The sequence below is a fragment of the Leucopleurus acutus genome, assembly GCF_964270905.1.
Source record: "Leucopleurus acutus genome assembly, chromosome: 18".
Taxonomy (NCBI): Eukaryota; Metazoa; Chordata; class Mammalia; order Artiodactyla; family Delphinidae; genus Leucopleurus; species Leucopleurus acutus.
This window is the reverse complement of record NC_139160.1, coordinates 20,481,799-20,509,326: the sequence shown is the minus strand read 5'-3', so window position 1 is coordinate 20,509,326 and position 27,528 is coordinate 20,481,799. Positions and strand designations below refer to the sequence as shown.

General features: G+C 46.2%; 1 protein-coding gene across 1 annotated transcript; it reads right to left on the bottom strand.

Moving 5' to 3' along the window:
• Window positions 1-257: 257 nt before the first annotated feature.
• Window positions 258-26,621, bottom strand: RUBCNL (rubicon like autophagy enhancer). The gene is made up of 14 exons (XM_082859669.1): window positions 26,496-26,621; window positions 24,265-24,896; window positions 20,763-20,845; window positions 20,093-20,303; window positions 16,045-16,146; window positions 15,530-15,590; window positions 14,587-14,716; window positions 12,522-12,667; window positions 10,997-11,061; window positions 5,610-5,848; window positions 4,474-4,535; window positions 2,735-2,888; window positions 1,670-1,760; window positions 258-500 (listed from the first exon to the last, which is right to left on the bottom strand). Exons 2-14 carry the CDS (start codon window positions 24,800-24,802, stop codon window positions 379-381), a joined length of 2,004 nt encoding a protein of 667 aa, XP_082715795.1. The 5' UTR covers window positions 24,803-24,896; window positions 26,496-26,621; the 3' UTR covers window positions 258-378.
• Between the last annotated feature and the right edge of the window lie 907 nt (window positions 26,622-27,528).

Genomic DNA, 27,528 nt, shown 5'->3' with positions numbered 1-27,528 from the left:
GATCTGCATTCTTGTAAAATATTAAATATATATAATGAAGAGAATATTGGCCATCTTTTTTCTTAATAGACAACAGTCAATAATAAAACAATCTTGGGCTTCCCTGGTGGCGCAGTGGTTGAGAGTCCGCGTGCCGATGCAGGGGACGCGGGTTCGTGCCCCGGTCCGGGAAGATCCCACATGCCGCGGAGCGGCTGGGCCCGTGAGCCGTGGCCGCTGCGCCTGCGCGTCCGGAGCCTGTGCTCCGCAACGGGAGAGGCCACAACAGTGAGAGGCCCGCGTACCGCAAAAAAAAAAAAAAATAATAATAATAATAAAACAATCTTATCAATAGGAGACGTGATCATAACAAGTGTTTCACAGTCTTTCTCACGACAGTCAAGGGCATGACGTCGCCACAGAGGGCAAACTTTCCAAAAGTCTTCTCCTCGCTGCGATCCTCGCACACCGGGGGCACTCGGAGGCCTGGAAGCACTGCTTGTGAAAGCAAGCCCTGCACGCTGCAAGCAAGGAGGACAGCCGTCAGCTGACAGGTAGCTGGTTTTCTCAAATATGTACAGACGCTCATCCCATCCCGGGGAGAGAGGGGATCTGAACCCAGAAACCAGAGTCTTCCAAAGAGAAGTCAGGCAGGTTGAAACTCAGAGGGACTGTAAAGTCCCCAGTAGGTCACGAGGGCCAGTAGCACATGAGGCTCAGAGAGCTTGATGTCGCGGATGCTGCAGTGCCTCCCAGATCTGTCCAAAGACCACCCCCCAGGGTGCTAAGAGTGCATCACCACACCAATGGCTGATGGCTCAGGAGGAAGCATCTCTTCTCTGGAAATGGCTTGATCAAGGTCATGCCCCCTTGCTGGCCCCAGCCCGCATCTAGTGACTGGTCAATATGACGTTTAAAGGCCTGGCTGGCTCTCTTGTCTCCAGTTTGGCAAAATGCCGCAAAACCATCCCAGCTCCCCTGAGATGCACTGAGTCTTCATGGCAACCCCACCACAGTTCAACTTCTCCCTCTGCCCAACCCTGCTGCCGTCATACTCTCGCAGGTGTTGAACCTGAGAAGTGCCCTAGTGAACTTGGGATTGACTGTGATTCAATTACAAAACAGGGGGGCAGCTGGGGCTTCCCTGGTGGCGCAGGGGTTGAGAGTCCACCTGCCGAGGCAGGGGACGCGGGTTCGTGCCCCGGTCCGGGAAGATCCCACATGCCGCGGAGCGGCTGGGCCCATGAGCCATGGCTGCTGAGCCTGCGCGTCCGGAGCCTGTGCTCCGCAACGGGAGAGGCCACAGCAGTGAGAGGCCCGCGTACCGCAAAAAAAAAAAAAAAAAAAAAAAAAAAAAAACAGGGGCAGCTGTAACTTGCCCTGATGTAGAAGAATTGGGGGACAGGCCAAACAGGGACCACCTCCTCTCGCCAAACCCTGTTCCATAAGACATCATCCTTTAGCTCTGCCCCACTCAAATTCTCCCCACTGTGCACCCAAACCTTTATTGGCTCCAATTCAACATAGAAGCACACACCAGCATTATTATACTTTAAAGAAATAACACAGTGCTTTAGTTATTAAGCTGTTTTTAAGCTAAAGTTAATTTTGTGCTTAAGTCATCAAACTTAACTTTGCGCTTAAGTTATTAAGCTACTATAAAGCTTAAGGTACTATCGCATTATGATACCTGAACATCTTCTACACGTTGCGGTCTGAAATGGGAAGATGACGGCTGTACTCCGGCAAAATTCACAAATGAAACCCTTTCCTTGACACAGCTGTAAGAATAGGAGTCAAAAAGTGAGAGTCCTCGTTGGTAATGTTTCTCCTGACGCAGAAGCCGAGTTACCACTTTCACAGAACTTTATAAACACCAGTTTTTTCCCCAGGTATTGAAATCTTTTATTCTAGCATCCCCCAGATTGACTGTGGAAGTAACAAGTTTCTGCATTTAAAACGTTTATATAAATTCGTGAATTGCAATTTTCATAGAAGTCCAATGAAACATTCTGCATAGGACAAAAGATATGCCTAAGCAACATATCATATTTGCACAAGGCCACTGAATGTCGTGGATATACGTAACAATTAAAAAGCTTGTCTACGGCAGATGATGTAAAGATTTCAGTTTGGTATTCTATAAGCCAAGACTGTAAACTGCTCTTACTATACAAGAGTTCTAATGACATACAGAGTTCTGTAAACATCAATGTTTAAATGTCTATGATTCTAGCCTCTAGAAGGAACGGGATGCTATATCCTGCCACAATGGAAGAATCAGAACAATAAATGTGCATTTGTTTTGTCTGGAGAAATTGCACATCAGGGCAGTTTGAGGCACCAGAGAAAGATCATGATTTTAAATAGGTGTCCTTAAAGGATCTCATTTTGTTTCTGATAGCTCCCCTGCAACTTGTCAGGCTCTGAAGACACAGAGGTCCTGATCCACTGGATCCTGAGTCTACACAGCTGCATTTGGCACGTCAGGGCAGATGGGAGTCAAGGGAGGCCCCACACAGCGCTGGGCGCCCAGACGACAAGTCGCTTGGCCCAGGCTTGCATCCCAGTAAGATGCTCTTGCTCTGGTACTTAACAGCTCTGAACCTCATTTTTTCTCATCTGCAAATAGTGTTGCTGGTACTTTCCTCAGGGTTTGTGAGGGTTAAACGAGGCAAGTGCGGAACAACCTGCCCAGGCCTGGCCACAGAAGGGACAGTTCAGGGATGCACCCACCAGGGCAGACAAACCTCACCTCACAGCTGGCAACGTGCGCGAGGGAAACTTTCAGAATGTCCTTGAGCAAGGGCGCCAGCAGCCCTTTCTTGACCCGGACCAGGTCCTCCAGGGAGAACAGGTTAAGCTTATCAGTCAAGTGTCCTGGCACCTGTTCAAACTCCTTCAATGTGCTGCCGGGAAGGAAACCAAGGGGAGATCAAACCCACCTGACACAGGCAAGGGCAGAAACGGGGGGTGCTTTTTCCTGGCACTCACACTGAATAGTTTGGATTCAACTTTTAAAAAAATAGCCCCAGGAACAAGTTAACTTTACTCTCCACTTTACATTTTGCCAATCTGCTTGGAAGCCAGGAAGTTAAAATTCCATAAACACCGAATTTCAAAAAGCTGAACAAGAAAAGTGTCTCTGGCAGCCTGCCCATGTGCACGTTGAGCAAAAGAAAACTGAAAATTTGTTTTTCCAGTCCTGAAAACGTGTACTGAGATAAAAAATTACCACTTGATTCATTTCCACTAAATTTCACGTCCATCAGCATCACTGAGTGATGCCTCAGGAGAGTTACTATGACTCCCAAACCACTGGTCCAGCACTGAGATTAAGATTCAGGCATCCAGTGCTTCCCTGGTGGCGCAGTGGCTGAGAATCCGCCTGCCGATGCAGGGGACGCGGGTTCGTGCCCCGGTCCGGGAAGATCCCACATGCCGCGGAGCGGCTGGGCCCGTAAGCCATAGCCGCTGAGCCTGCGTGTCCGGAGCCTGTGCTCCGCAACGGGAGAGGCCACAACAGTGAGAGGCCCGCGTACTGCAAAAATCTCTGCTAAATTCATGCCTGTGCCTTTATGGACATGGCCTTCAGAAGTTCATCCTCAGGCTATACCTATGGATGTGGTCAGAGATTCAGCTAAAGCTTAGTGCTTTTTTTTTTTTTAATAACAAAAGATATTTAAAATGTATGAGGTGTTCAGTAATAGGACAATACTTAATACCACATCATAGTACAGACTATTACACAGTCAATAAAAGTTGACATGCCTCTCTATCAGCATAGCAACACTAGTCACAATAAGCAAAAGAAAGCAACCCAAGAAGGGTGGATGGGTCCACAACAGGTGGAATACACACTCAATGCAGTGTCATTCAGCCTTACAAAGGAAGGACATCCTGACACAGGCCACAGCGTGGGGTGAAGCTTAAAGACATGATACTACATGAAATAAGCCAGTCACAAAATGACAAATACTGTTTGATTCCACTCATATGAGGTACTTGGAATAGTCAAAATCATAGAGGCAGAAAAGAGAAGGGTGGTTCCCATGGGCTGGGGGAATGGAGGCTGGGGAGATGGTGTTGAATGGGTACAGAGCTTCAGTTTTACAAGATGAAAAGAGTTCTGTGGTGATGGTTGGCCAGCAATGTGAACTTAACCCCTTAACTGGACACTTACAAAGGGTTGGGATGGTAAATTTTATGTTATGTGTATTTTATCGCAATTTAAAATAATGATAATAATAGCCCACTGGCTAGAGCTGTTTCATCCTTATACTGGTCCATTTTTCTTAACATGTTAAATTCCCTGCTAGTGAGCTAGAAGGCTTAGCAACACTCAAGAGGGGGTCCGCATCCCCAAGGAGAGTCACAAGGTGACAGCTATGTACTGGAGGAGCTGGGCCTGGAGGCACAAAGGATCAGCAAGTGCGTGGGGTTATCAGACCTCCCATTCACAGGCCCGCCCGCCCGCCCAGCCAGCAGTAGCACCTTTCAGCAAACCTGCAGGTCTTCAACAGCTTCCTGATGTGAAATAGCTGCTCCTGGATTTCCTGATGTGAGGAACCAAACAGGAGGAAAAGTAAGTGTGATAAAATAACACTGGAGGGTATATGTACACGTGTAGCTGATTCACTTTGTGATACAGCAGAAACTAACACACCATTGTAAAGCAATTCTACTCCAATAAAGATGTTAAAAAAAAAAACACTGGAAAGGTACAAGTCAAAATTAAATGTTATTTCTAACCTTGAAATGCTACAACTCTAGAAAATAAGCTTTTGAAATACACAGTCTTTATAGCAGGGGTTCATTACTGAGTCCAGAGATCTACAGAGGGTCCAGGAGGGACCCAGGTCTCGGGGAACCTGAAGCTTATACAATGTTGGGGGCCTTCTTTAAGAAAAACACCAAACTATATACAAAAGGAGGAGGTCCTGCGATTTGAGACACCATGGATGAACCTGGAGGACATTATGCTAAGTGAGATAAACCAGACACAGAAAGATGAAAACTGCATGATCTCACTTATATGTGGAATCTAAAAAAGTCAGGTACATAAAAGCAGAGACTAGAAGGGTGGTTCCTAGGAGGGAAGAAGTGAGGGAAATGGGGGGATGCTGGTCCAGGGTACAGAGTTTCAGTTACATAGGGAAAGTCTAGAGACCTCATGTATAGCATGATGACTACAGTTCACGAGACTATATTAAATACTGGAAATCTGCTGAGAGAGTAAATTTCAGGTGTTCTTAGCACACACACCCAACAGGTAACTGTGTGGGGGGATGGATATGTTCATTAGCTTGACTAGCAATCATTTCACCACGTATACGTATACCAAATCGTCATGTTGTACCCCTTAAACACATACAATTTTTATTCAAAAGAGAATAAAATTCAAAAGCTAGGTATAAATGAAAACTACGCATAAATGTGAAGTTTGGTTTGGGACCACAGAAAGTGCCCAAGCAGGCGAGGGTCTCTGAAGCGTAAGCTCCATCCACTGGATGGTAAATCCGCCCCTTTGAGGGTCTGTCTGGATGCCCTGAGCTGGGGGAGATGTCCATCTGCTGCCACAGAACCAATTCAGCCACTGGACTCCCTTCCCCGGAAAGGCAGTTGCTCACCCTCACTCTGTCCAGCTCCTTGGCCTTCGTATACAGGCCGTGGCCGACGTGCAGCAAGTTGAAGATGGGCTGGTACCATATGCTATCCAGCAGCCGTTTGGAGAAATTGCTGACGTAGTACCTCCTGAAGTCCCACAGCCTGAGGATGCGGGCCGGGATGCACGACTCCGCGTACGAGTGGCAGCAGTCACAGAAATACTTGCCCAGGTATTCGCAGTACCGGAGCCGCTTCACAAATTCTGCGGGACACACGGAAGGATGAGCACTGATCACCTGACGCTGGAAACCCACCCTTGCCTGTCCCCACCTCCAATTCCCTCCCAAGGGCAAGACTCAGCTCGCTGTTTTCACGACGCTGAAGCCGTGCTGGGGAAGCTCTGGCAGACACGGGAGGCCTTGAGTCATGGCCATTCATGAGCTTTGCTTTCGTGTAACAGATGTCGGGAAATAGAACCCTCCCGGAACACTCTTGGATTTGGAAGATGGGCCTTTTAAACTGACGTGTGGTCAAAAGAACATGAGATTCAGGGTCTGGGGATTTGGTGGGAGTCCAGTCTCAACCCCTTACTGGCAGGAAGACTCTTATAAGCCCAAATCTCTTCGGGCTAACTGTCCTGAAGCCACGAAAACAACTCAGAACTGGATTCCGTGATATCACACATATGAAACATGCTTTGGAAATGATAACGCACTCTACGTAGACTGTTAGGAAGTAGCACCCCAAAGAGTTTTTGAATAAATCGGTGAGGAAAAAAATAAAAACACGCACAAAGGCTGGGAATACATAGGAAGAGGAAACACAGCCAGTAAAGATGTAAAAAACACTCAGTCTCAGTAACAAAGACATGCATATAAAATGAGTGAAAACTTGGCTTTGACTCAGACTGTCACACATTTAAGAGATCCAGAGCTGGTGAGGTGCAGCGTGGTGGGCACTCACCCACAGGGCTGACAAGAGAGGCTGCCTTTTAGGACATTTCCGTGATACAGTTCAATTCTTAAACATGAGGCAGTCATCTTAATTCTGCAGCATTAGACAGAAATGCTAACTAGCACGTGTGGCAATAGAGAAAAGCGTTCATTACAGCACATTTATAATAGATGGAGGGGGGGCGATCTAAATATCCATTAAGAAGCAACTGGTTAGATAAGCATGGCGCACTCAACAGTGAGATGCCCGGGGGTCTATGAAATACAGGGAAGAGTGTGGGCAGTGGCCGTGCAGGTATAGGTGTGTATTATGTGATCTGTATTTTGTTTTTAAAAATAACCACACAAAGTCCAAAAAAGTGCCCACCAAAAAGCCATCACTGAATACTTCTAGAGGGTGGGGGAAAGAAAGGAGTTTTGCTCTTTGCACTTTTTAATTTGCTAAAATGAACATGCATTGCTTTTGGAGATATTGTTAATAAAACATATTGACAAACAATAAGTATAGAAATTAATGCAGCCAATACCTGGGTGCCCACCACCTGTCTTAAGAAAGAAAATGGCAGTTCAGTTAAGCCTCCTGTGCGCTCCTCCCTCAAGCCTAGGGTCTAAGATGAGCCGAGGTTGACATTTATCGTTCATGAAGGAAGCTGATTTTCTCCTTAAGGCACATCACAGCCTTCCTGTGCTTAGGAACACTGGACAGCATTTCAGCACTATGCTTGGGGGCCATTTTAAACAGCTGAAACCACCCCAAAATGCAAAAATGTAAAAACACATGGCACTAAATAAACTGTGAAAAGGACTTGTTTACAGCATGAGAGCTGAAACAAGGAGGCAGAGCTGCCTTGTTCAATTTCAGCTGAGAGAAAGTGCACCGGGCAACTCACATTTTGGGCGATAAATTTTTCGGTGCTTTGCACATACCTGTGAATGCCTGTGCGAACACCGTGAGCACTGATTTTGGAGTCACAAGTAAATTTTAGGGAGTAGGCAAATTTGCAAATACGGAATTCGTGAGCGATGAGGGCCAACAGTAAGTACATATGTACACACGCTATTATCAAACTCTAAATTAACATATGACACTCCTCTAGGGTTGACAAATTATTTGTGAAGAACTTAGTAAGTGCTTAATGATTCATGTCTGAGCTCTCACATTTGAAACTTTGAAAAGTCTACTGTACTGTGTCTATTTCCCACCTTGGATTAGGATCTCTGATATGAAGAATAATGAGTATTATTCTGCGTATGATAGGGCCTCAACACGTTTTATATTAAACAGGAAAAACACAGGCATATCCTGGCCCCTGAACTCTATTTTTCTGATCGAACTTAGCAAGATGTGAAGACAGAGGAGGACAGAAGGGGCCAGTGCATTTTCCTGTTAGAATGCATCTTTCTCTAACATCTAAAATCCTAACGTTTCAACATCCAGCCACTTATTCACCAAATTTCATTGAATGCATACTAAGCATTATACTATCAATACAGAATGAATTACGTCCATCTATTTTGGTTTCCTCAGTCCTTGAATTAGAACAAAACAGAGCACGCTAAACCAGTGGTTCTCGACCAGGAGTGATTTCCCCCCAAGGGACATAGGGAAATGTCTAGAGACAATTTTGGTTGTCACCACTGGGGAGCTGCTAGAGGCATCTAGGGATGCTGCCCAACTTCCTACAACTCACGGGGTAGTCTCCCCCGTGCCCCTCACAACAACGCACAGCACAGTCTCTCCCACCCCATCCCCCACACATAACAAAGTCAGCAGCACTGAGGTTGAGAAACTCTGCTCTAAGCCACAGTTGTTCTCATCTCAGGAAAAGTCAGTGTCATAGAAAAAAAATAGGAGGGAAAAATTCTAGAACAGCGCTGTCCAACAGAGCTCTCTGTGAGGACAGAAACGTCCTTGATCTGTGCTGTCCTGATACAGTCACTACTGGCCAGAGGTGGCTGCTAGGCACTTGAAATGTGACCCGTGTGCTTGAGGAACTGGATTTTTAATTTTAATTTTCAGTAGCCACAGGGGCTAGTGGCTACCATACTGGACAGTGCAGTTCTAGGATAAAGCTGACTAAAGAGAAATAATGACGGAATGCAATGTATGAAACTTGGTGGACAAATTAGCTATAAACATCATCTTGAGGACCACGAATGAATCTGGACTAGTATTAGACAATATTAGAGAATCGTTACTAATTTTCTTTGGTGGGATAACTGTTCATCATCCTTATTTTTAGGACCTGCTAAAGGGTAAAATACCATCCTTTCTGCTGCTTACGTTTCAAATGATTCAGTTTGTGTGAGATTGGAGGAGAGTAAGAAGACACGACAACTAAATTGAGTGTGGAATTCTGGATTGGACCCTGGAATGGATAGCGGTCATTAGTGAAACCCAAATAAACACTGTAGGTTAGTTACTAGGATTGTATCAATGCTAATGTATCAGTTTTAATAATTATACTATGATTATTATAAGGTGAAGGGTGGGTGAAGGGTATCTGGGTTGTGCCTGTACTATTTTGGCAACTCCTCTGTAAGTCTAAAAATATCTCAAAATGAAAAGTTAAAATTATCCTAAGAACTATAGGAAGTTCACGGGAAAAGTCCAAAATGATTTCCACGGTTGCTAACGCTCCTGCCGTCTGTGCTCTGCCTACCTCTGCGGCATGTTGTCTGATCTTGTTCCTACTCTCCAGTCATATAGGACTTCTTTGCAGTAGCCTTGGGCCCTTTACATATGGTGACCCCCCCCCAACCCGTACACACACACACACACACTCTCTCTCCCCCTCCCCTCCCCTCCCCCTCCCTCTCTCTCTCCTTTGGGGACAATCACTTCCTTATGAAACCTTTCACTCCCAGCCCCCTGAGCCCAGATTAAGTTCCCTGGCTGTAAATCCCATAGCACACTTGCCTTTCTCTTTTGTCGCAGGCATCGCCCTGTTATTTACTTCGCTGATGACTTCCTGTCTGCAAGCTTCATGAGGGAAGGACCATGCTATTATCAGTGGTGCAGGCCTACGTCCCCACATGTGAACAAACTCTGGGAAGTACTTTAAAAGTTGGTGGAATCATAGGCACGCATTCACACTTTCTGAGTCATGCATTCAATATTTACTGAAGCACCAGGATACAGTGGTTAACCAAAGAGACATGGTCCCCACTAGACTAGCGGGGAAGAGGGTCATTCAAAGAAAATTTGTTACAACTGTGACGCATGGCAGGCGTTACCATTCAGCATGGCAGAAGGAAGTTCAGATAGATTTCTGCTTTCTATTTTTATAGAAAATAGATGGAGATGCTCAAAGGTGGAGCAAAGGTGGAAAATAGGTGGAGATGCTCAAAGTCTTTTTCCTTCCAAGATTGCCTATCAAAGGAACCCTTTCCCACAAAGCTCCTTCCCCAGCCTTCTCAGGTTAGACCTATGGATGCCTTCACAGCAAAACAAGTGATTCCCAGTCTCAAGAGAGCAACTCGCCTTTCTGACGGGGTGAAACCTAATTTTCTAGGCCCTGGGGCCACTCCCTGAAACCCTCTTAGAGGAGTCTGGCTAGCTTCTGCATAAGCCATTCAGTCATTCAACAAATATCTTCTGAGGCCCAACTGTGTGCCAGGTACGCTTGTAGGAGCAATAGATAAAGCAGTGGATAAAACAGACAACATATCTGTCCTCATGGAACTAGAGTCTTCTGACGGAGACAGACAATAATAAGAAAAATCAGTAAAATAGGAAAGAATATTTTAGGGAGATAAGTGGTTGAATAAAAATTAGAAAGGAAGGGGAATATAAAGTGTGTATGTGTGTGTTTGTGGCCAGGAGGGTGGTGAGGTAGACAGTTTCGATAGGGTAGCCAGGGAAGATCTGTGAATGAAGATGGGACGGAAGGAAGAGAACCAGTCAGGGGGACACTGTAGGGAGGGCATTCCAGGGAGAGAGAAGCACAAATGCAAATTCCTGAGTCAGGAGAGAGCCTGCCGCCTTCAAGGCCCGACAGGGAGGCCTTGTGGCTGGAGCTCAATGCCCGACGGGGAGAAAGCTAGGAGATAAGAGTCGGAGAGGTAATGGGCAGTCACAGAGCCTTGTAGGTCACGGTGGCCTCTTCACGAAAGAGAGGGCAGCATCATGAAGCGCCTATAACTTCTCATCAAAGGCATCTCTGACAAAAACAATGCACCGCCCAACTCTGATGTATAGAGGGATAAACAGGAAATATAAGAATTGGTTATTTGGGGGTGCTTTTTAACTTACAGTATTTAAAAATGCAAGGGTATGGATATGAAATTATGTAAATTTCATTCACATGCTTATGAATCAAACCATTGTTGAACAGAAGATTTGTTGCTGTGTAATTATTGCTTGTATGCATTTGAGAGAAAAATATACCCATACTTATGTTTTAAGAAAACAATGTTATCACCTAATAAGCAGGCAACCCATTATCCATACTTACTAGGTTCTATCGGAGTTCCACAGCCAGCACAGAAAAAATTTTGGGCTGCTACCATGAGATCCCTCCTGAGGGCAGAAAATGAAAAGAGTTACATTTCAGAAAAGGCCAAGGGGGCATTTTTTCACTGATTGGAAGAGAAATTGACATCATCGTACTTTTCTTGGCTTAATTTTATCATTTTTCATTTGGGAAAGAACTAGAATTATTCAGTAGAGTTTTCTAGTTGAAATCTCTAGGTCTTTTAAAAGCCCCTGCTACCACCAAAGCAGAAGTCGGTATCACGAGTAACTATTCCACTGAGGGGTCCTTAGAGACGTCTCACTGGGCATACACAGGATTCTCTCTCCACGGAGAACTAGAGGCACATAATACATGGGAGAAAGTTCAGGGGTACGAGACACCAAGAGATGATGCACTCGGGCAGTTTACGGATGGACCCAAAGACATTTAGATGAATAGGAGGTAATATAAGACAATGCTATCAAACATTTTTGGTGAAAGATAGTCTACTGAAGTGTTTGCTATTGAACTGTTAGTGTCACAGTTCCACATGGGATTTGGAAATATGGAGAAAGTTGTAAATTTTTAATACAGTTTAGGGTCGGCAAAAGTGGCCACGGTAAAAATACGCGGAACCCTACTCATGTGCGTTTGAGAGGACCCAGGGAAATCCCAGAGGAAAGACATCCCACACCAAGGGAAATGACCCCTCAACAAGGCTTGGAGAGGGGGCTCTTCTGCCCGAGCAGCCCCAGAGAACTTCCTGGCATTCTCTTGAAAGAAAAAAATAAAGTCAGTCTATAAGGCACCTCCACAGGGAAGGCAGTGACCCTTACCAGTCCCTTCATAACACTGCAGTCTGTACACTGTATTAAATACCAACCAAGAGGAATGAAAAACACTGTATTTCGTTACAATGTCCCTTTGTCTACAATGTCATCTAGTCTCAGAATAAACACCACTTTAAATTATTATATATATTTATATACAATGTATTTATTTCCTTTTTTTGCACCATCTTAGTTTTTTGTCTTTTAGGATTTCGTTACTTCATAGAGAACAAAGATATTTTTATTTGCATTCTGTTATGTTTCTTAACTAGAGGTGCGCTTTTCAAGATTAAATTTTCCTTTAAAAAAAGTAATTCATTGATTTTTACTTCACATTGCACTGGAAAATAGTGGGCTAGTCTTAAAATTACTGTATGTAATTTTTAAGGCTCACTATTAGCCACTTAATATGAGCCTATTTACTTTTCAATTGTTATGTAATGTTCATAATTAAGGACACATAGTTAAACTCTCAAGTTGTCAAAACTTACAGAACCCAAAAGCCCATGATAAACAGGGTGCCAAGAAAGCTAGCTCAGAAAAATATGCCCAACTTTACTCTTCCTAAAACAAATTTTTCTTTGTCCCTTGGTATATTATTTTTTGCCTTCACCTATTTTCAGAACGAGTCAGGTGGGACCCATCACAACTTGCTTTAACTGGACTGGAGGGTCCAAGCAGCAACCCAGACTTACTTGAGTGGTGGATGAACATTAAATATGATTTGAAACCTAGGGGGCGCCCAGTCTCCAGTCCCTCTGATCCTCGACTTCAATTTAATTTCCTGTACTACATCCATGCTGGATTCAAAGTCTTTCTGGACACATTCTTCATTTACAACCTGCATAAATAACCCAGAAGAGGATTTAGGAGCAACAGGCATATTTCAGGAACTGAAATAAAAGAACATTCAGGGCTTCCCTGGTGGGGCAGTGGTTGAGAGTCCGCCTGCCGATGCAGGGGACACGGGTTCGTGCCCCGGTCTGGGAAGATCCCACATGCCGCGGAGCGGCTGGGCCCGTGAGCCATGGCCGCTGAGCCTGCGTGTCCGGAGCCTGTGCTCCGCAACGGGAGAGGCCACAACAGTGAGAGGCCCGCGTACCGCAAAAAAAAAAAAAAAAAGAACATTCAAATGTGTTTGCAACATTAAAATTTACCTTGAGAAATGAAAACTGCTTTCATCTGAACTAAAGGACCTCGGCAGAGCCCTCCCTGTATTTAAAACCCTCTGCAGGAGAATTGCTTAAGACATCACGCAGCTGAGATCACTTTGCTTGGTATTTTCAGTTAGTTCTTTTGTTTCCAGACTTCAGATTGCTGTAAGTAGGTCAGTGTGACCTGGAATGCTTTCCTGCACAGCAGAACCTCACCCTGCTTAGTCAACAGGCTGACAAATGGTGCGGATCAGAATCCCCTGTTGTAGTCAGACTTTTCCAGAAGCAGCTCTCTGCAGACACTTCCCGGCTTATACAGGTGCAGAGGCACCTCTCCCAACCATTATACTTTCCTCTTAGCATCTAAAATCCAAACTCCTGAACTTAGCATCTATGCCCTCCATAGTTTGGTCACTTTTGAGCTTAATTTCCAAGGAAGATTAAGATTAACTGTCCCCAAAACACACCCAGCTACACACAAACACACGTTTTCCAACCACACCGAATCACTCTGCTCAAGAAACACACCATGTGGACTTCCCTGGTGGAGCAGCAGTTAAGAATCCACCTGCCAATGTGGGGGACACAGGTTCAATGCCTGGTCCGGGAAGGTCCCACATGCCGCGGAGCAACTAAGCCTGTGCGCCACAACTACTGAGCCTGCACTCTAGAGCCCGCGAGTCACAACTACTGAGCCCACGTGTCACAACTACTGAAGCCCTCGCGCCTAGAGCCTGTGCTCTGCAACAAGAGAAGCCACTGCAATGAGAAGCCCACACACCGCAACAAAGAGCAGCCCCCGCTCACTGCAACCAGAGAAAAGCCCGCCAGAAGAAACAAAGACCCAATGCAGCCAAAGATAACTAAATTAATTAATTTTTAAAAATATTAAGAAAAAAAAGAAACACACCACACAGACTTCCCTGGCGGTCCAGTGGTTAAGACTCTGAGCTTCCACTGCAGGGGGTGCAGGCTTGATCCCTAGTCGGGGAACTAAGATCTTGCATGCCCTGTGGCATGGCCAAAAAAAAAAAAAAAGGGAAACACACCCCGCACCTCCCTGTCACTTTTGCTCCAGCTGCCCTTTGCCAAGAGTGCCCTTCACGTGCCCCTACCTGTTACAGTTCTGCCTGGCCTGACGCTTACCTTGAATTCTGAGATCGCCTATCAGCCTTCCCAAGTTCCCCTGATGAAATGGAACACTGCCTTCGCTGCACTTCCAGAGTGCTTTTCTCCCACCCCGACTTTAGCCTCTGCCACAGAGTCCTCTGCCGCAGTGGGTGGCCTGCTCGGCGGGCAGTGTGGAAGGGAACCAGCCTGGGCTTTCAAACGAGGCAGCCTGGGGCTCGACTCCCGCCGCTCTACCACTGACCAGCCCCACTGAGGGTCTGGAACTAAAATAACAGTAGCATCTACCTAATAGGAGACTTGTGAGGATTAAAACATGAATTGCTGAGCACAGACCCTGGTGCATCACAAGCGCTCAATAAACATCAGATCCATCAGCACCCAGCAACAAAGACAGACAGAAACACCTGATGTGAAGAGCGGACAAAATGAGAATTTAGGAAGCTTTGATTCAAGGTCAACTTCTGTTGATACTTACTATGGAGCCAGCTGCATCCAGGGAGCCTGCCAGCTGATAATTAACTTCTGACATCCAGCACTTCCTGAAGAGGTGGTATAACTCTTTGGCTATTAGCTCAGCCGAATTGAAGTTTGGCTCATAAACGACACTGAAATGGAAGAGATGCAAAAATGGAACACTGTATTCACGAGGAGTGTTTTACGGTCTTGTGCTTCAGGTTTTCAACTCTCCTTCCCTCTCCAAAAACCAGAGGAGGTGTCATACAACAGACCGCGCATCTTACCGTGCCCACCGACGGTTATCTTACTCGACTCAATGCCTCCACGCTCAACAGGGCAGCTTGTGTTTGTTGAGGGTACCAAGGTGGGGAGGGGTGGTGAAAAGAGCACCAGATGTAGAGTCAGAAGACCTGAGCGCAAGCCCTACCTCTGCTCTTTAACAGCACGGCGTCCTGAGGCACATCTCGTCCGAACCTCAGTTTCTGCACCCATAAAATGGGGTTTAAGAAAACCCGCCCATCCCACCCATGAGGATTAATGAGAATGTGTACAAGAGTCTTTGAAAGGGGCTTCCCTGGTGGCGCAGTGGTTGAGAGTTCACCTGCCGATACAGGGGACAAGGGTTCATGCCCCGGTCCGGGAGGATCCCACATGCCGCGGAGCGGCTGGGCCCGTGAGCCATGGCCGCTGAGCTTGCGCGTCTGGAGCCTGTGCTCCGCAACGGGAGAGGCCGCAGCAGTGAGAGGCCCGTGTACCGCAAAAAAAAAAAAAACAAAAAACACTTAAAAAAAAAAGTATTTGAAACACTCTAAAAACACTGTAGGAACTTTAGTAGTGATGGCTTCATTTCTAAGCAGTAATCCTTGTTATTGGAACTGGCTGAATTGGGCCCAAGATGTCAGAGGCCTGGGGTCTACAGTGCCTCAGAGGTGATGGCCCGGGGGTCTGCGTGCAGATGATACCTCTTAGAGGAGCTGCAGGAACATCCACAGGTCTCTGTGGTGTTGCTGAAATCTCCAAGTTCTGTGGGAAAATCAAAGAAAGGGTGGTGAGGTCTTTTAATGTTTCACCTCATCGTAGTCAAGTTTATGAGAACACAGAAAGAGCTGCCTGCATCTCAGAAAGGACCGATTATTCAGCATCTCCATACTTCACATTCTTTTGTGTTTCTGCTATGAGACCACAGCTAATGACCAAAGATGGGATTTCAAAATATGCCCATCTGAAATTTCATCAAAATATAACTGAGGCGCCAAACAGATATCGGACCATAACGAGCACCTGCTTTTGCATTCAAATCTACAAATGAGATGAGAGATTAATATCGACACATCTTATTTTTTATATCAGGGACATTGTCTGATCTTGGGAGGAGCTTCTCTGAATGCCACGTAAGGTGGTACTGTGTGTGAAGAGTGCCAGTATGTATGTGGGGAGGAGGGTACCTAGTCACAGATCATGAGTTTCCGAATCTTACCTACGATAACGAATTCATCCAAGTCACATTTGCAGTCATCCTTCATCACATCACAGTAAGTAGGTGTTTCAACCACTGGGCTGACCTGTAACACAGCACAACCTAGAAGAAGAAAGGAAGGAGATTTCACCAACAAGAAGAAAAAGGACTGCCCAACCTGCAACACCCAGCTAAATCGAAATTGGGGAATGAAAGGGCTAGTTGATTTTTTTTAAATTTTAACATTCAGCTGTAAGAATTAAAAAGTACAGGGAGCTCTTTTTGTGTTGTTCTTATATTTACATGATTAAGTGAAACAGACTGCTGAGTCTATTGGGGTCCCTAGGAGTATTCTGCCTACTTTTATGTAAGTTTGAAAATGTCCATAATACAGTGTTTCACAAAATGAAAGAGGGGGAAAAACACTTTTTTTTTTCACAGTGAGGCAAAAAGTATAGGTGACAAACATTGTACTGGGTTGAACATGTCCCCCAAAATCATGTCTACCCAGAACCTGTGAATGTGACCTGATTTGGAAATAGGGTCATTGCATTGTAATCAAGTTAAGCTGAGGTCGTACTGGATCAGGGCAAGCCCTAGATCCAATACGACTGGTGTCATAAAAAGAGGGAGATTTGGACACAGACACAGATATTCGGAGAAAGAACATCCTGTGAAGATGGAGGCAGAGACTGGAGGGACGTGTCTACACACCAAGAAACATCAAGGATCCCCAGCAACTGACAGAAGCCAGGAGACAGGTGTGGCCCAGAGCCTCTGGAAGGAACCAACCTTTCCGACAACTTCATGGCTGACCTCTGGCCTCCACGACTGTGAGAGGCTAAATTTCTGTTGTCTTACGTCACCCAGTTTGTCATATTTGGCTACATGAGTCCCAGGAAACGAATACAAACACGTTTATGCTTTTCTATCCCTAATACCAGTTTGGGGAATTATCCCAAGAATGTCATTAAACAGAGGAAAAAAAGTGAAAGAGGAAGGTTTTGATCACCAAGGAGCTATCTGCAGTCCTTTTAAAGTGTTAAAATATTGAAAGCTACCTAAATGCCAAAGAATTGGGAAATGATTTTGCAAATCATGCTATTACCTCAAGAAATACCCTCACTGAAAAATGTGATCATTGAAAAACCGTTCTAGCTGGGGGACAATCAACTTCTCAGCTTGCTTTCCTCATGGGTTAAATGGGGACAATTTCACCCACCTCTGTGTTTCTCACACTCTTTCGATCATGGTCAGCAGTAACATACAATTTACATAGCAACCTAGTACAGGCACAAAAATAGACTTAACTGATAAAGTTCCAGGAAGCATCGCTCCCCCTATGTGAGGTGCATGCTGATACTGTCTAGTTTTTTGTTTTTTGTTTTTAATATTCTCTTGATCAACCTGCAATTTGTTGAACGCCTGCCTTACCTCATGGAGTAACATCTATGACCATAAATGTCACAAGAGTGATAAAAGATAAATATTTTTGTCTGTGTGGTAGAAATATTTTAAAATTTCATTTCACATATTCATATTTTTAAAAAATTTCAGCTAAGGGCTTCCCTGGTGGCGCAGTGGTTGAGAGTCCGCCTGCCGATGCAGGGGACACGGGTTCGTGCCCCGGTCCGGGAAGATCCCACATGCCGCGGAGCGGCTGGACCCGTGAGCCTTGGCCGCTGAGCCTGCGCGTCCGGAGCCTGTGCTCCGCAACGGGAGAGGCCACAACAGTGAGAGGCCCGCGTACCGGAAAAACAAAAACAAAAAAAACAAAAACAAAAACAAAATATCAGCTAAGCATGAGCTTCCAGTCAACCATTCAACAAATATTTATAAAATATTTCAGGCCAGGCATATATTGAATGCAAATATAAGTAAGACAAATTCTAATCTCTCAAAGAGCTTAAGACCTCACGAGGGGGCTGAGACACCGACACACTTAACCACAAGAAAGCAAGGTGTGTGTCGTGGGCCTTCAGAAGTTCAGAGGTCGGGGGAGCCATGCACATAGATAATCACAGAGCATCCTGGAGCACAGCTTGTGATTCATTTCCCATGAATGGTACCTCTGCCCTGTGACACAAATCAGGGAGCATGCCACAGAGCTCGTAACGGGAGATTGCTTTTGAAGAATGGGAAGGAGGAAGGAACTAGTGTGCTGTTCCTGGGGAACCGGCAATCCAGGGGAGCCCAGGGAAGCAAAGGGAGGGAGGCAGGAGCTTATGAAAAATGTCTGCCAGCGAGTAGAACAGGCTAGTAAAACCGGAGCCCATTTGCACAGGGAAGCAAATGGCGGGAGATGCCTGTTGGAGAGGCAGGGAGCAGGTGGACACCAAAGGCTGAAATCCCAGGGTGAAGTGTGGAACAAACTCAGCAGGCCATTTTAGAGGATTAGAAGCTGTGTTCTAGGAGAACAGATGTGTGTAGAATCAACGAGGGGAAAGAGGCTGAAAGTAAAGAGAGAAAATCAAAGACAGCAAACATACACGGAGGACCTAGACGCAGCTGTTACAGAATGACTGGCCAGAGGCTGCTGTGATGGTCCAGGTGAAAGGTGGGACTGGGGCACAGGTGGCAGGATGCTGTATTACTGTTAAGTCAGGACTGATTTTTTTCCCTTGTAGAAACAGGACGGAGCATGGGCATGAGGAAGAAGAGGCACAGGTAGAGCCCCATGTACAGGAATACGAATCCCTTCTTTTCTCCCCACGGGTGGCCTCAAGGGGGACCATGGTCCATATCACATTCCCCGGCTCCCCTGGCCACCGCTGGCTGACCAGTTGTGGACACCCCGTCAAAGCAGGCCCAGCCAGGTGCTGTTCCCTGGGAATGTGGACTTGGGGTCCTGAAAGGCTAGGTTGAGCTGTGAGACCCTGACTGAGCCATCAGGGGGACTGCCGAGCTGAAACCAGGTGCTAGGGGGAGGGCGGAAGTCTAGCCGCAGGAAAAGGAGAAGGAAACAACTGCACGAAGAGAAGTAATGAGAAGCCACAAAACCCCAGAAAAGACAGATGCCAGAGCTGCCTCTCTGCTGGTCAGTGCTGTACTGGCCACCATTGGGTCCGATGAGGGTGCTTTGTAAACTTTTTTTAAAAATCCCTGTAAATTTGAGCGAGGGTATATTCGACATCTATTGATCGTGCACCTGCTTTGTGCCAGGCGTTGTGCTACACACAGAGCCGGTGCCTCCCTCGTCACTGGAAGGTTCCTGATAAAGATGCTAAGTGAAGGCAGTCCCAGCGAAAAGGAGGCTTTAGTCTTCATTTTTTTTTGAAAGGAGGGGGGTTGTAAGGGAGTGACAGATGACTAACTTAGACAAGTTAAGTTAGTTACCTGCCCACCAGGTAAACGCGTTCAACAGCTCCCAGGCTTGTGAAGCAAGCCCTTAGAAGAGAGGTGAAAGGCTGGGAAGAAACTGGGGAGAGATCAAGGGAGAAGGAATAATGGAAAAGCATTGCAGTGGATGGAATCTCCCAGGAAGGAAATACAGAGAAAGAATCTAGGACTGAAGCAGGACTCAGACTTAGGAAATGGGAAGAAAACGGTTAAGTCCTAACTTCAGTTCTCAGCTTAGGTCCACTCCGGTCCAGGAAGGCTCCCTGGATCCCAGAATAAAGAGAGATGCCCTGAGCCCGTGACTCGCCACGCTGGGCCCTTGCTTCTGTTAGCCCAGCGATCACGCATCCCTTTCTCAGCCTCTCCTCCGGCGTGACAGCTCCCTGGGGAAAGGAGCACATCCTGTTGCCTGCAGATTCCCAGCACCCAGCGCATCATGGGCTCCTTGTTATAGAGATGAATGAAAGAGGTCTACGGGGGGGTGGGGGGGGGTGGGAAGGAAGCCTGTGTAAGAAGAGGGATGCTGAGTGACAAGACAGAGGAGGAGGGAAAGCAGGATGGCGCCCAAGAAGAAAGCACATCGATTTCGTAACTGAATGGAGCACAGTGACCAGTCCCAAGCCAAGCGGCAGAAATGGTGGGCATTGGACAGGTTACTCCAGAAGCTTCAGACAGAGGGGATGCACGTGGCAAATACAGCAGGAAGCTTTCTCGTATTTGCCCCACTTGCCTTCAGAGCCACTGTCGGACGAAGTGGAAGAGCCGGATTCCTGCTTTATGTGGCTATAAAACATCCCTTCCAAGTCTGCCGGCTCATTCCCGAGCGACCCGCCGGCCTCTCCTGTACTCCAGGTCTCTGTGTGCTGTTGACTCAGAATACTACACTTCATATTCTCCATGACTGAGATAATCATATCTGCAATGTAAAAGTGGGCATTTTCCTGCAGAAGAAAAGATGATCAGTTAAAATTCTCACAAGCATAATCAACTTTTTTTTTCCACTGAGGGTGTATTAGATTGAAAAATCAAGAAGTTGTATTTAAGTGGAGTTAATGCGTAGACATATAAATGTTTATTTAACTGCGTTATCATAGGTCATTACCTCAAGTACAGCCCATATCTTCCAGAGACAGAAGATTTAGCCCACTGCAACCAAAAGATGACCCAAGTTGAATTTCTTGTGATATGAAACCCTAGACTGGTGGTGCCTCAGTGGGAGACATCATTCATCAATCATGGAAAACTTCCCAGCTGAGTGCACACACTACCACTCAAATGCTGAAATTCAACTTATTTGCCATGTCTCATCCAGTGAAGCTTCCAGACTGAAATCAGAACAGCACGTTCTAAGGGATTAACACTCTCGGTGGTTTTAAAAAGAAAAAAGAAGCTGTGTTCACCTTTTCTACATCCACAGGGAGCACGAATGCCTCTGGTGAGAAGGAATTTGAAGAAACGGTTCTTCCACCGACTTGAATAGCACCTGCCAATACAGCAAGTTATTAAAAATAGAGAAAAAGAAGTTCAAAGGTGATCTAAGAACAATTCTAGGGAGTGGCTTTTAAATGCTGTTTTAAAAATCAGCACAGGGTCTTCCCTGGTGGTCCAGTGGTAAAGAATCTGCCTTGCAACGCAGGGGACGCAGGTTCGATCCCTGGTCGGGGAACTAAGATCCCACATGCCGCGGGGCAACTAAGCCCGAGCACCACAACTACTGACCTCGCGCGCTTCAACGAGAGAGCCCGCGTGCCGCAAACTACGGGGCCCACACGCTCTGGAGCCTGTGCACCATGCGCCACCACTAGAGAGAGAAAACCCACACGCCACGACTAGAGAGAAGCCCTCGCGCTGCAACAAAGAGCCTGTGTACCGCAAGGAAAGATCCTGCATGCCGCAACTAAGACCCGATGCAGCCAAATAAGTAAATAAATAAAACCAAAAATAAAATAAATAAAAATCAGCACAATTCTAGAATAAATTAGGACGACAGAAGAAGAAAGACCCTTCTGATGGTAGACCTTGCAGATGGCAGAGGGTCATCATTTCTGCAAGAAGCTTCTGGAGTAACTTGGGAGGAATCCTCAGAGAAGGATTCCCAGAGAGCCATGGGAATGGAGGAGACCAATGAGGAAAGAGGGTAGAAAGAGAAGAGGATCATGGAATCTACCTACAGGAGATGGAGGGTGAGAAGGAGCAGTCTAGAAGCAGGGCCTTAAGAATTGTGGGATCATTCCTCCAACTCATTGCATTTGACCTAAAACTTCCTGTTTACAGAAACAAAATCTATCTGAAAAAGGTCAGCACTGCTTCTCTAAAACGTTCTTCCTCCAGTCAAAAACAAGAAGAAGCTGCAGAGGATATATTCGGCTGACTCATCCATTCTGCGTCCTTATGAAGCCACTCCATTACTGGCAATGAACACCACCAAGACAAAAATGAGGCCTGTCGTGTGACATCTTATTGCAGCTTGTAAGGCAAAACATTTCTGTGAGAGCCATAAGCGCTGCTGTCCCAACCTGGTGAATCAGAACTAAATGCTACAGATGTTTTGAAGGCTTTACAGCTCTCGGGGTGGCAAACAGAGAGACAAGCAGAATCCCTCCAAGCCCTCTGCCTCGTCTTCAAGAACTCCACTGTTGCGTGGAAAACTCTGGACCTCTTAGCTTCAGAAGCCATCTGGGGTGGGCAACCTTTCTCTGAAAAGGACTAGGTAGTAAATATTGTAGGATCTGAGGGCCACACAGCATTCGCTGCAATTACTACTCAGTTCTGCCACTGTCCTGAGAGAACAGCTGCAGACAAAACAAACACAACTGTATTTGTAAAATCAGGAGTCTGGCGGGGTTTGGCTACAGGTCATAGTTTGGGGACCCTGAGGATAGAGGAAAAAGCGCAGAGAAAAATCAGACAGTGGATTCCGGTTCCAGGCCCACCCCCGTTCACCAGCTATGCCTCTGCAGTAAAATTTCCTCATCCCTGGAATTGGGATAATTATTATTATTGGGATACTTACTATTAGGAAACTGAAGGAGATAAGGAATGTGAAACCACTTTGTAAACGTGTAGATCCTATGCAGACAAAAGGAATTGTTTCTTACAGCCCCAGGAAATGCTGACAGGCTCAGGTGTCTTTCCCTCCCAAATAATCTAAAAAAGGAAAACCCTGCTGCTTTCATTTGAGAGGCAGCAGATCCAGGAAAATCCCAGGCCTTGTGGCAAATGCCTGCACTCCCCACATCAAAGAAAGAAAGAACCGTCTCACTCGGGACTTCTTTTTCTTAAGCCCATGGAATGAATCCCCTTACCAAGTTTAAGAGACACTCTCAAAAGACAGAGTGCTTTTGAAAGGTACTTAGATTGCTGGGAATCACTGTTTTTGGACAAAGCGGCTGGGGTGCCTGTTTTCTTTCTCGGAGAAAGGATAACTTGAAATTGCAGAACCACTTCCTGTAGAGGAATACAAAAAATGATTTTGGGCAGGGGTACACTAGGCCCTACAGGTCATCTTCCGTCACTTTATAAGTTGTCGTGGTGGTGGTCTGCGGGAGAGAAGCCTTTCAATTTTCTCTGTTTTTTCCTCACTCTCCCCTGAGACAACCTAGCAGGAAACTAATTTCTCACTTTTCAACCAGTGGATTTACAGGTCACTCTTTTCCTGAGAGCTAACCGGCCAGGGGAGCGAAAAGAGAAAAAAGGCCTATAATCAGACTGTGCCATTTTGCTCAAATTTGGTTCTTAACTCAAAGTTAGCCCACTGAACCCCTGTCCAAAATCTGCTCTTCTTAAAGTATTAATAATATGTTAAAGATTGTCACCATCTTTGACTTTTCAAAAGTTTCAATAGAACAAATAAACCCCGTATTTTAGGAAAGGGGGAGGATTGGTTCCTGCTAGTGAGAAATAAACACACACACACACACACACACACACACACACACACATACAAAGGCAGGCAGCTTTTAAAACTGTTTTGAAAGAAAAAACTTCATTGACTATTTGAACTAGGATTCCAACAGAAATACACGTTAATGCAAAGTGTGAATATAGGGCTTCCCTGGTGGCGCAGTGGTTGAGAGTCCGCCTGCCAATGCAGGGGACACGGGTTCGTGTCCCGGTCCGGGAGGATCCCACATGCCGCAGAGTGGCTGGGCCCGTGAGCCATGGCCGCTGAGCCTCCGCATCCGGAGCCTGTGATCCGCAACGGGAGAGGCCACAACAGTGAGAGGCCCGCGTACCACAAAAAAAAAAAAGTGTGAATATAGCATAATGAATATTTTAAAATAAACTAAGCATGCCACACATTTTAACAAGAATTGCTAATTTATTGACTCTTGAGTGGCGTTTGGAATGGATTATCTCATTTTAGGAATTTCAGTATTTTAGGAATACGTGTGTCACCTCATAGCCCTGGTTTTAACAGGAAGAGGTTTTCGCCAGTTTGGAGGAATTGTGGTTACTGTGTTTAAGTCTTACTTTTTTTCTAGCCACACCCTGTCCAGGTAAATCTAACAGGGGAGGCGAGTTCCTCTCCTACCTCAGCACTGGTGTGAACCGGAGCCCACTCTGTCTGGACCACCTTCCATCACCACACTGAATGCAGAGCACTTCTGGTGCTCTCCTGCAGGGCACATACCTGTTCCAAGATGGCAGGTGACACTGATTATCAACTAAGTTGAGCTAAGATGACATTTCCCTGCAGTCTAAGGAGAAGGGGTATCCTTGACTCCGCCCATCGTGACCCATGGTGCTGGGCCAAAGACAGCATGAACTGAGCCCATGCCCTGGATCGTGGGCAAAGTGGAAACCCAGGAGCTTTTCCCTCGCGAGGAACACCTGGCCTCAGCCCCGGGCAGAGCTGGTGTGAGAACAGACAGGAAGGAGGGCAGTCCCCCCCAGAGTTACCTGCATCAGTGGAAGGTGTCAGCTGGGAAGGCTTGAAAAAAGTATCGTCAGCCTCACGACACGGGGAGGCAGTCAAGTCAACCTTGGAGCTTGTGAACAGAGGCGTCCAAGGACAGCGTCCTGGGAGCACTGCCCGTTCTTCCTTTGAAGTAAGAGAGAAGTCACCGCCTTTTTCAGCTGAGCCCCGGGCAGAGGAGCTGCCCATGGAGTCCACAGTGCCCTTCGACAATGATGTCTCCACCACGGAGTCCCCAAGAGATAACGGTGAAGGGCCCAAGGGAGAGGCAGCGTCCCAGGCAACACGGCTCTCTTTGTTCCCCACTGCTGGCACCTGGGGGGGCGAGTCCTGCAGCTGTTGCTGCACACACTGGGGGTTAATCCAGGCAGCTCTGTGCCTCGTAAACCTGATGCTTGATGCGCAAGAGAGGTGGTCCGTGTCCAGGAGGCTGGGCGAACCATCAATGTCTCCAGGGTCATTGCTGATTCCTTCCCAGGGGTCCACAGGAGAGTCCTGCCGGCCCGCAGACTGTGACACCATCTTCGAGGCTCAGGGCTGGTGTGAATTCCCTTGTGCTGTTGGATTAGCACCTTGAACTCACCACCTGGTCAGCTAGAGGGCTTGGGGAGCTTACCTGCAATGAGCAAGAATCATTCACGATAAACAAGGGCTCGATCATATTTTTAACTCCAAATTCTTTTCAGGAAGCAAAGAAACAAGAAATAAAGTTTCTACTTCGTCCTATACAACGCAGTAAATTCCGCTTGGATTTAAAAGGAAAAAATTAATAAATGAATCAGCCATAAAACTAGAAGCAAACGTAAGGGATATGACATTGGGATAGGAAAGGGATTTCAAAGCATAAAAATATTATTTTTATACCAGGATGAAGTCGTATAAGGATACTGCTGATAAAAAAACAGGTAAAAATGTAAAACACCCATGCATTAAATGTCAACTCAAAATGGGAATGTCATCTGGAAGTAAAGACACATGTTCATAGTTTCTTATTTCTATTTAGTTTGTGTTTATATTTCAACAAAGTAGGCAAGTGGCATGTGAAACTGAGAACAACCAATAGCACCAAAAACTTCTGTTTTGTATAACTTTACATGAGCCTGTAATACTTACTTAGATTATAACAGCAGTGCGAATTTATGATTGGCTTATAACATCTAAAGACCACACTGCAAACCTAGACTCTGTCTTTAAAATGGTCCACTCACTTTCCAGCCCCGTCTTTAGCTTTAGTAAATTAGGCAGTGATTACAATGTTGAGAGCCACACAGATGAGAAGCGCTCTCGTCACTAACTACAGGCCCAGCACATGTGTCTTCCTAATGTTCTCCCACTGTCTTTCACGTTGTAAAGCTCCAAACAGCCTTCAACAGCCAAAGCAAGGTTGGCAGGGGGAAGGTTTAGAGATGGAGGTGTCTACTTGGGCAGTGACCCTAAAGGAAGGGTGAAATCCATGGGCACATTGCCGTGAGCCTCCGACTTTGGTCCTCATAACGTTCCAGGGCTTTGGGCTTCCCTGGTGGCGCAGTGGATGAGAGTCCGCCTGCCGATGCAGAGGACACGGGTTCGTGCCCCGGTCGGGGAAGATCCCACATGCAGCGGAGCGGCTGGGCCCGTGAGCCATGACCGCTGAGCCTGCATGTCCGGAGCCTGTGCTCCACAGCGGGAGAGGCCACAGCAGTGAGAGGCCCGCGTACCGCAAAAAAAAAAAAAAAAAAAAAGTTCCAGGGCTTTAAACACCATCATTATATATAGGCGGCTCCCACATGGATCTCTATTCCTGACCTCCCCTGAACTCTGGGCTAGCGTATCTTACTGCTTATTTGACGTTTGTCAAGAAGGCATCACAACCTGATATATTCAAAATAGACACTGATTTTTCCCCCCCAAATCTGCTCCTGCCTGGTTTTCCCCATCTCAGCAACCCCCTAGTTACTGAAGCCCCGAATGTAGGAGTCAGTACTGACCCTACCTTCCCAGGCTCTCTACCTTTAACCTACCAGCAAGCTTATATCTACAGCCACCACCCTAGTGTAAGTCAGCATCTTCTCCCACTGGATCTCCCGCCATCTTCCCAATGGTCTCTGTGCTTCTACTCTCACCTATTTATAATCAAGTTATTCAGAGATATCTTTTATAAACCTAAATCATTCCCCTAATCGACCCCCCCCCCATAGCTTCCCATCAAATCTGGAATAAAATCCAAAATCCTTACCTTGTCCTCCAGGCATGACATGATCCTGTCCTGCAGACCTCTCTCGCCTGTCCAACCTCCGGAAGTCCCAACCACGCAGCAAACCTTGAGTCCCACACGCTCTTGCCCACTCTCTGGGCCCCGTTGTAATCTCTCTGCTTGGACTACTCTTCCCTCAGATGATCACACATCTGGCTCCTTCCTGTCTTATGCGTGCCTGGGTTTATGAATGACTTCCTCAAAGAAGTCTTTCCTAACTACCTCTCTTAACGTAGTTCCCTGGTTACGCCTTCTGACATCACTTTGCTTAATCTTCATCACAGTAGTTCTCACTTCCTGATACTTCCTGTCATCTCTGTCCAGCCCCCTGACTAGATGCTCCGGGAGAGCAGGGGCCTTGTCTAAGAGCGGCAGATGGGGGCTCAATAAAAGTTACAGACTGAATGAATAAATCCAACAAAGTGGAAATAAAGTCACGGGTAGAGGAAAGACGTCTGTGGTCGATACAACTGCTCTATTATGGTACCAGACTTACTCATCCAGGGATGGAAGTGAATCAATGTTTCCTAAAGATACAAAATTTTTCTCACCCAATGCTTACAAATAGACCAAAAGAAGGTAATGTGGAAACTGGGTTTTCTTGATTTGTGGGTCCTCCATTGTAGGTCATAGTTTTTGGAGTGATGTAGGACATCTATGTATATCTATCATCCTCAGAACACGGCACAAGCTCCAACTCACCAGTCACAAAATATCACAGGATTTGGTGAGAACGGCCAGCGCTCACTACCTGAAGTGTTTCATCTTCCTTCTCCCGACCTCAAATCTCACTTTGTGCCCCAATTTCTCTTTGTCGCACATCTTTTCCTCTCCAGTAATTTCGAGTGTTATAATTACCAAAAAACCCACTCATGACTATGGTTTTATAAAATGCCAAAAACACAGAAGCCTGGAGTAAAAAGTGAAGCAGTGTCACTGCACCAAGCCTACTTCTTTCCCAGAAATAACATCGTCAACCATTTTATTCCATCCAGACCTTTTTCTATGAATTAAC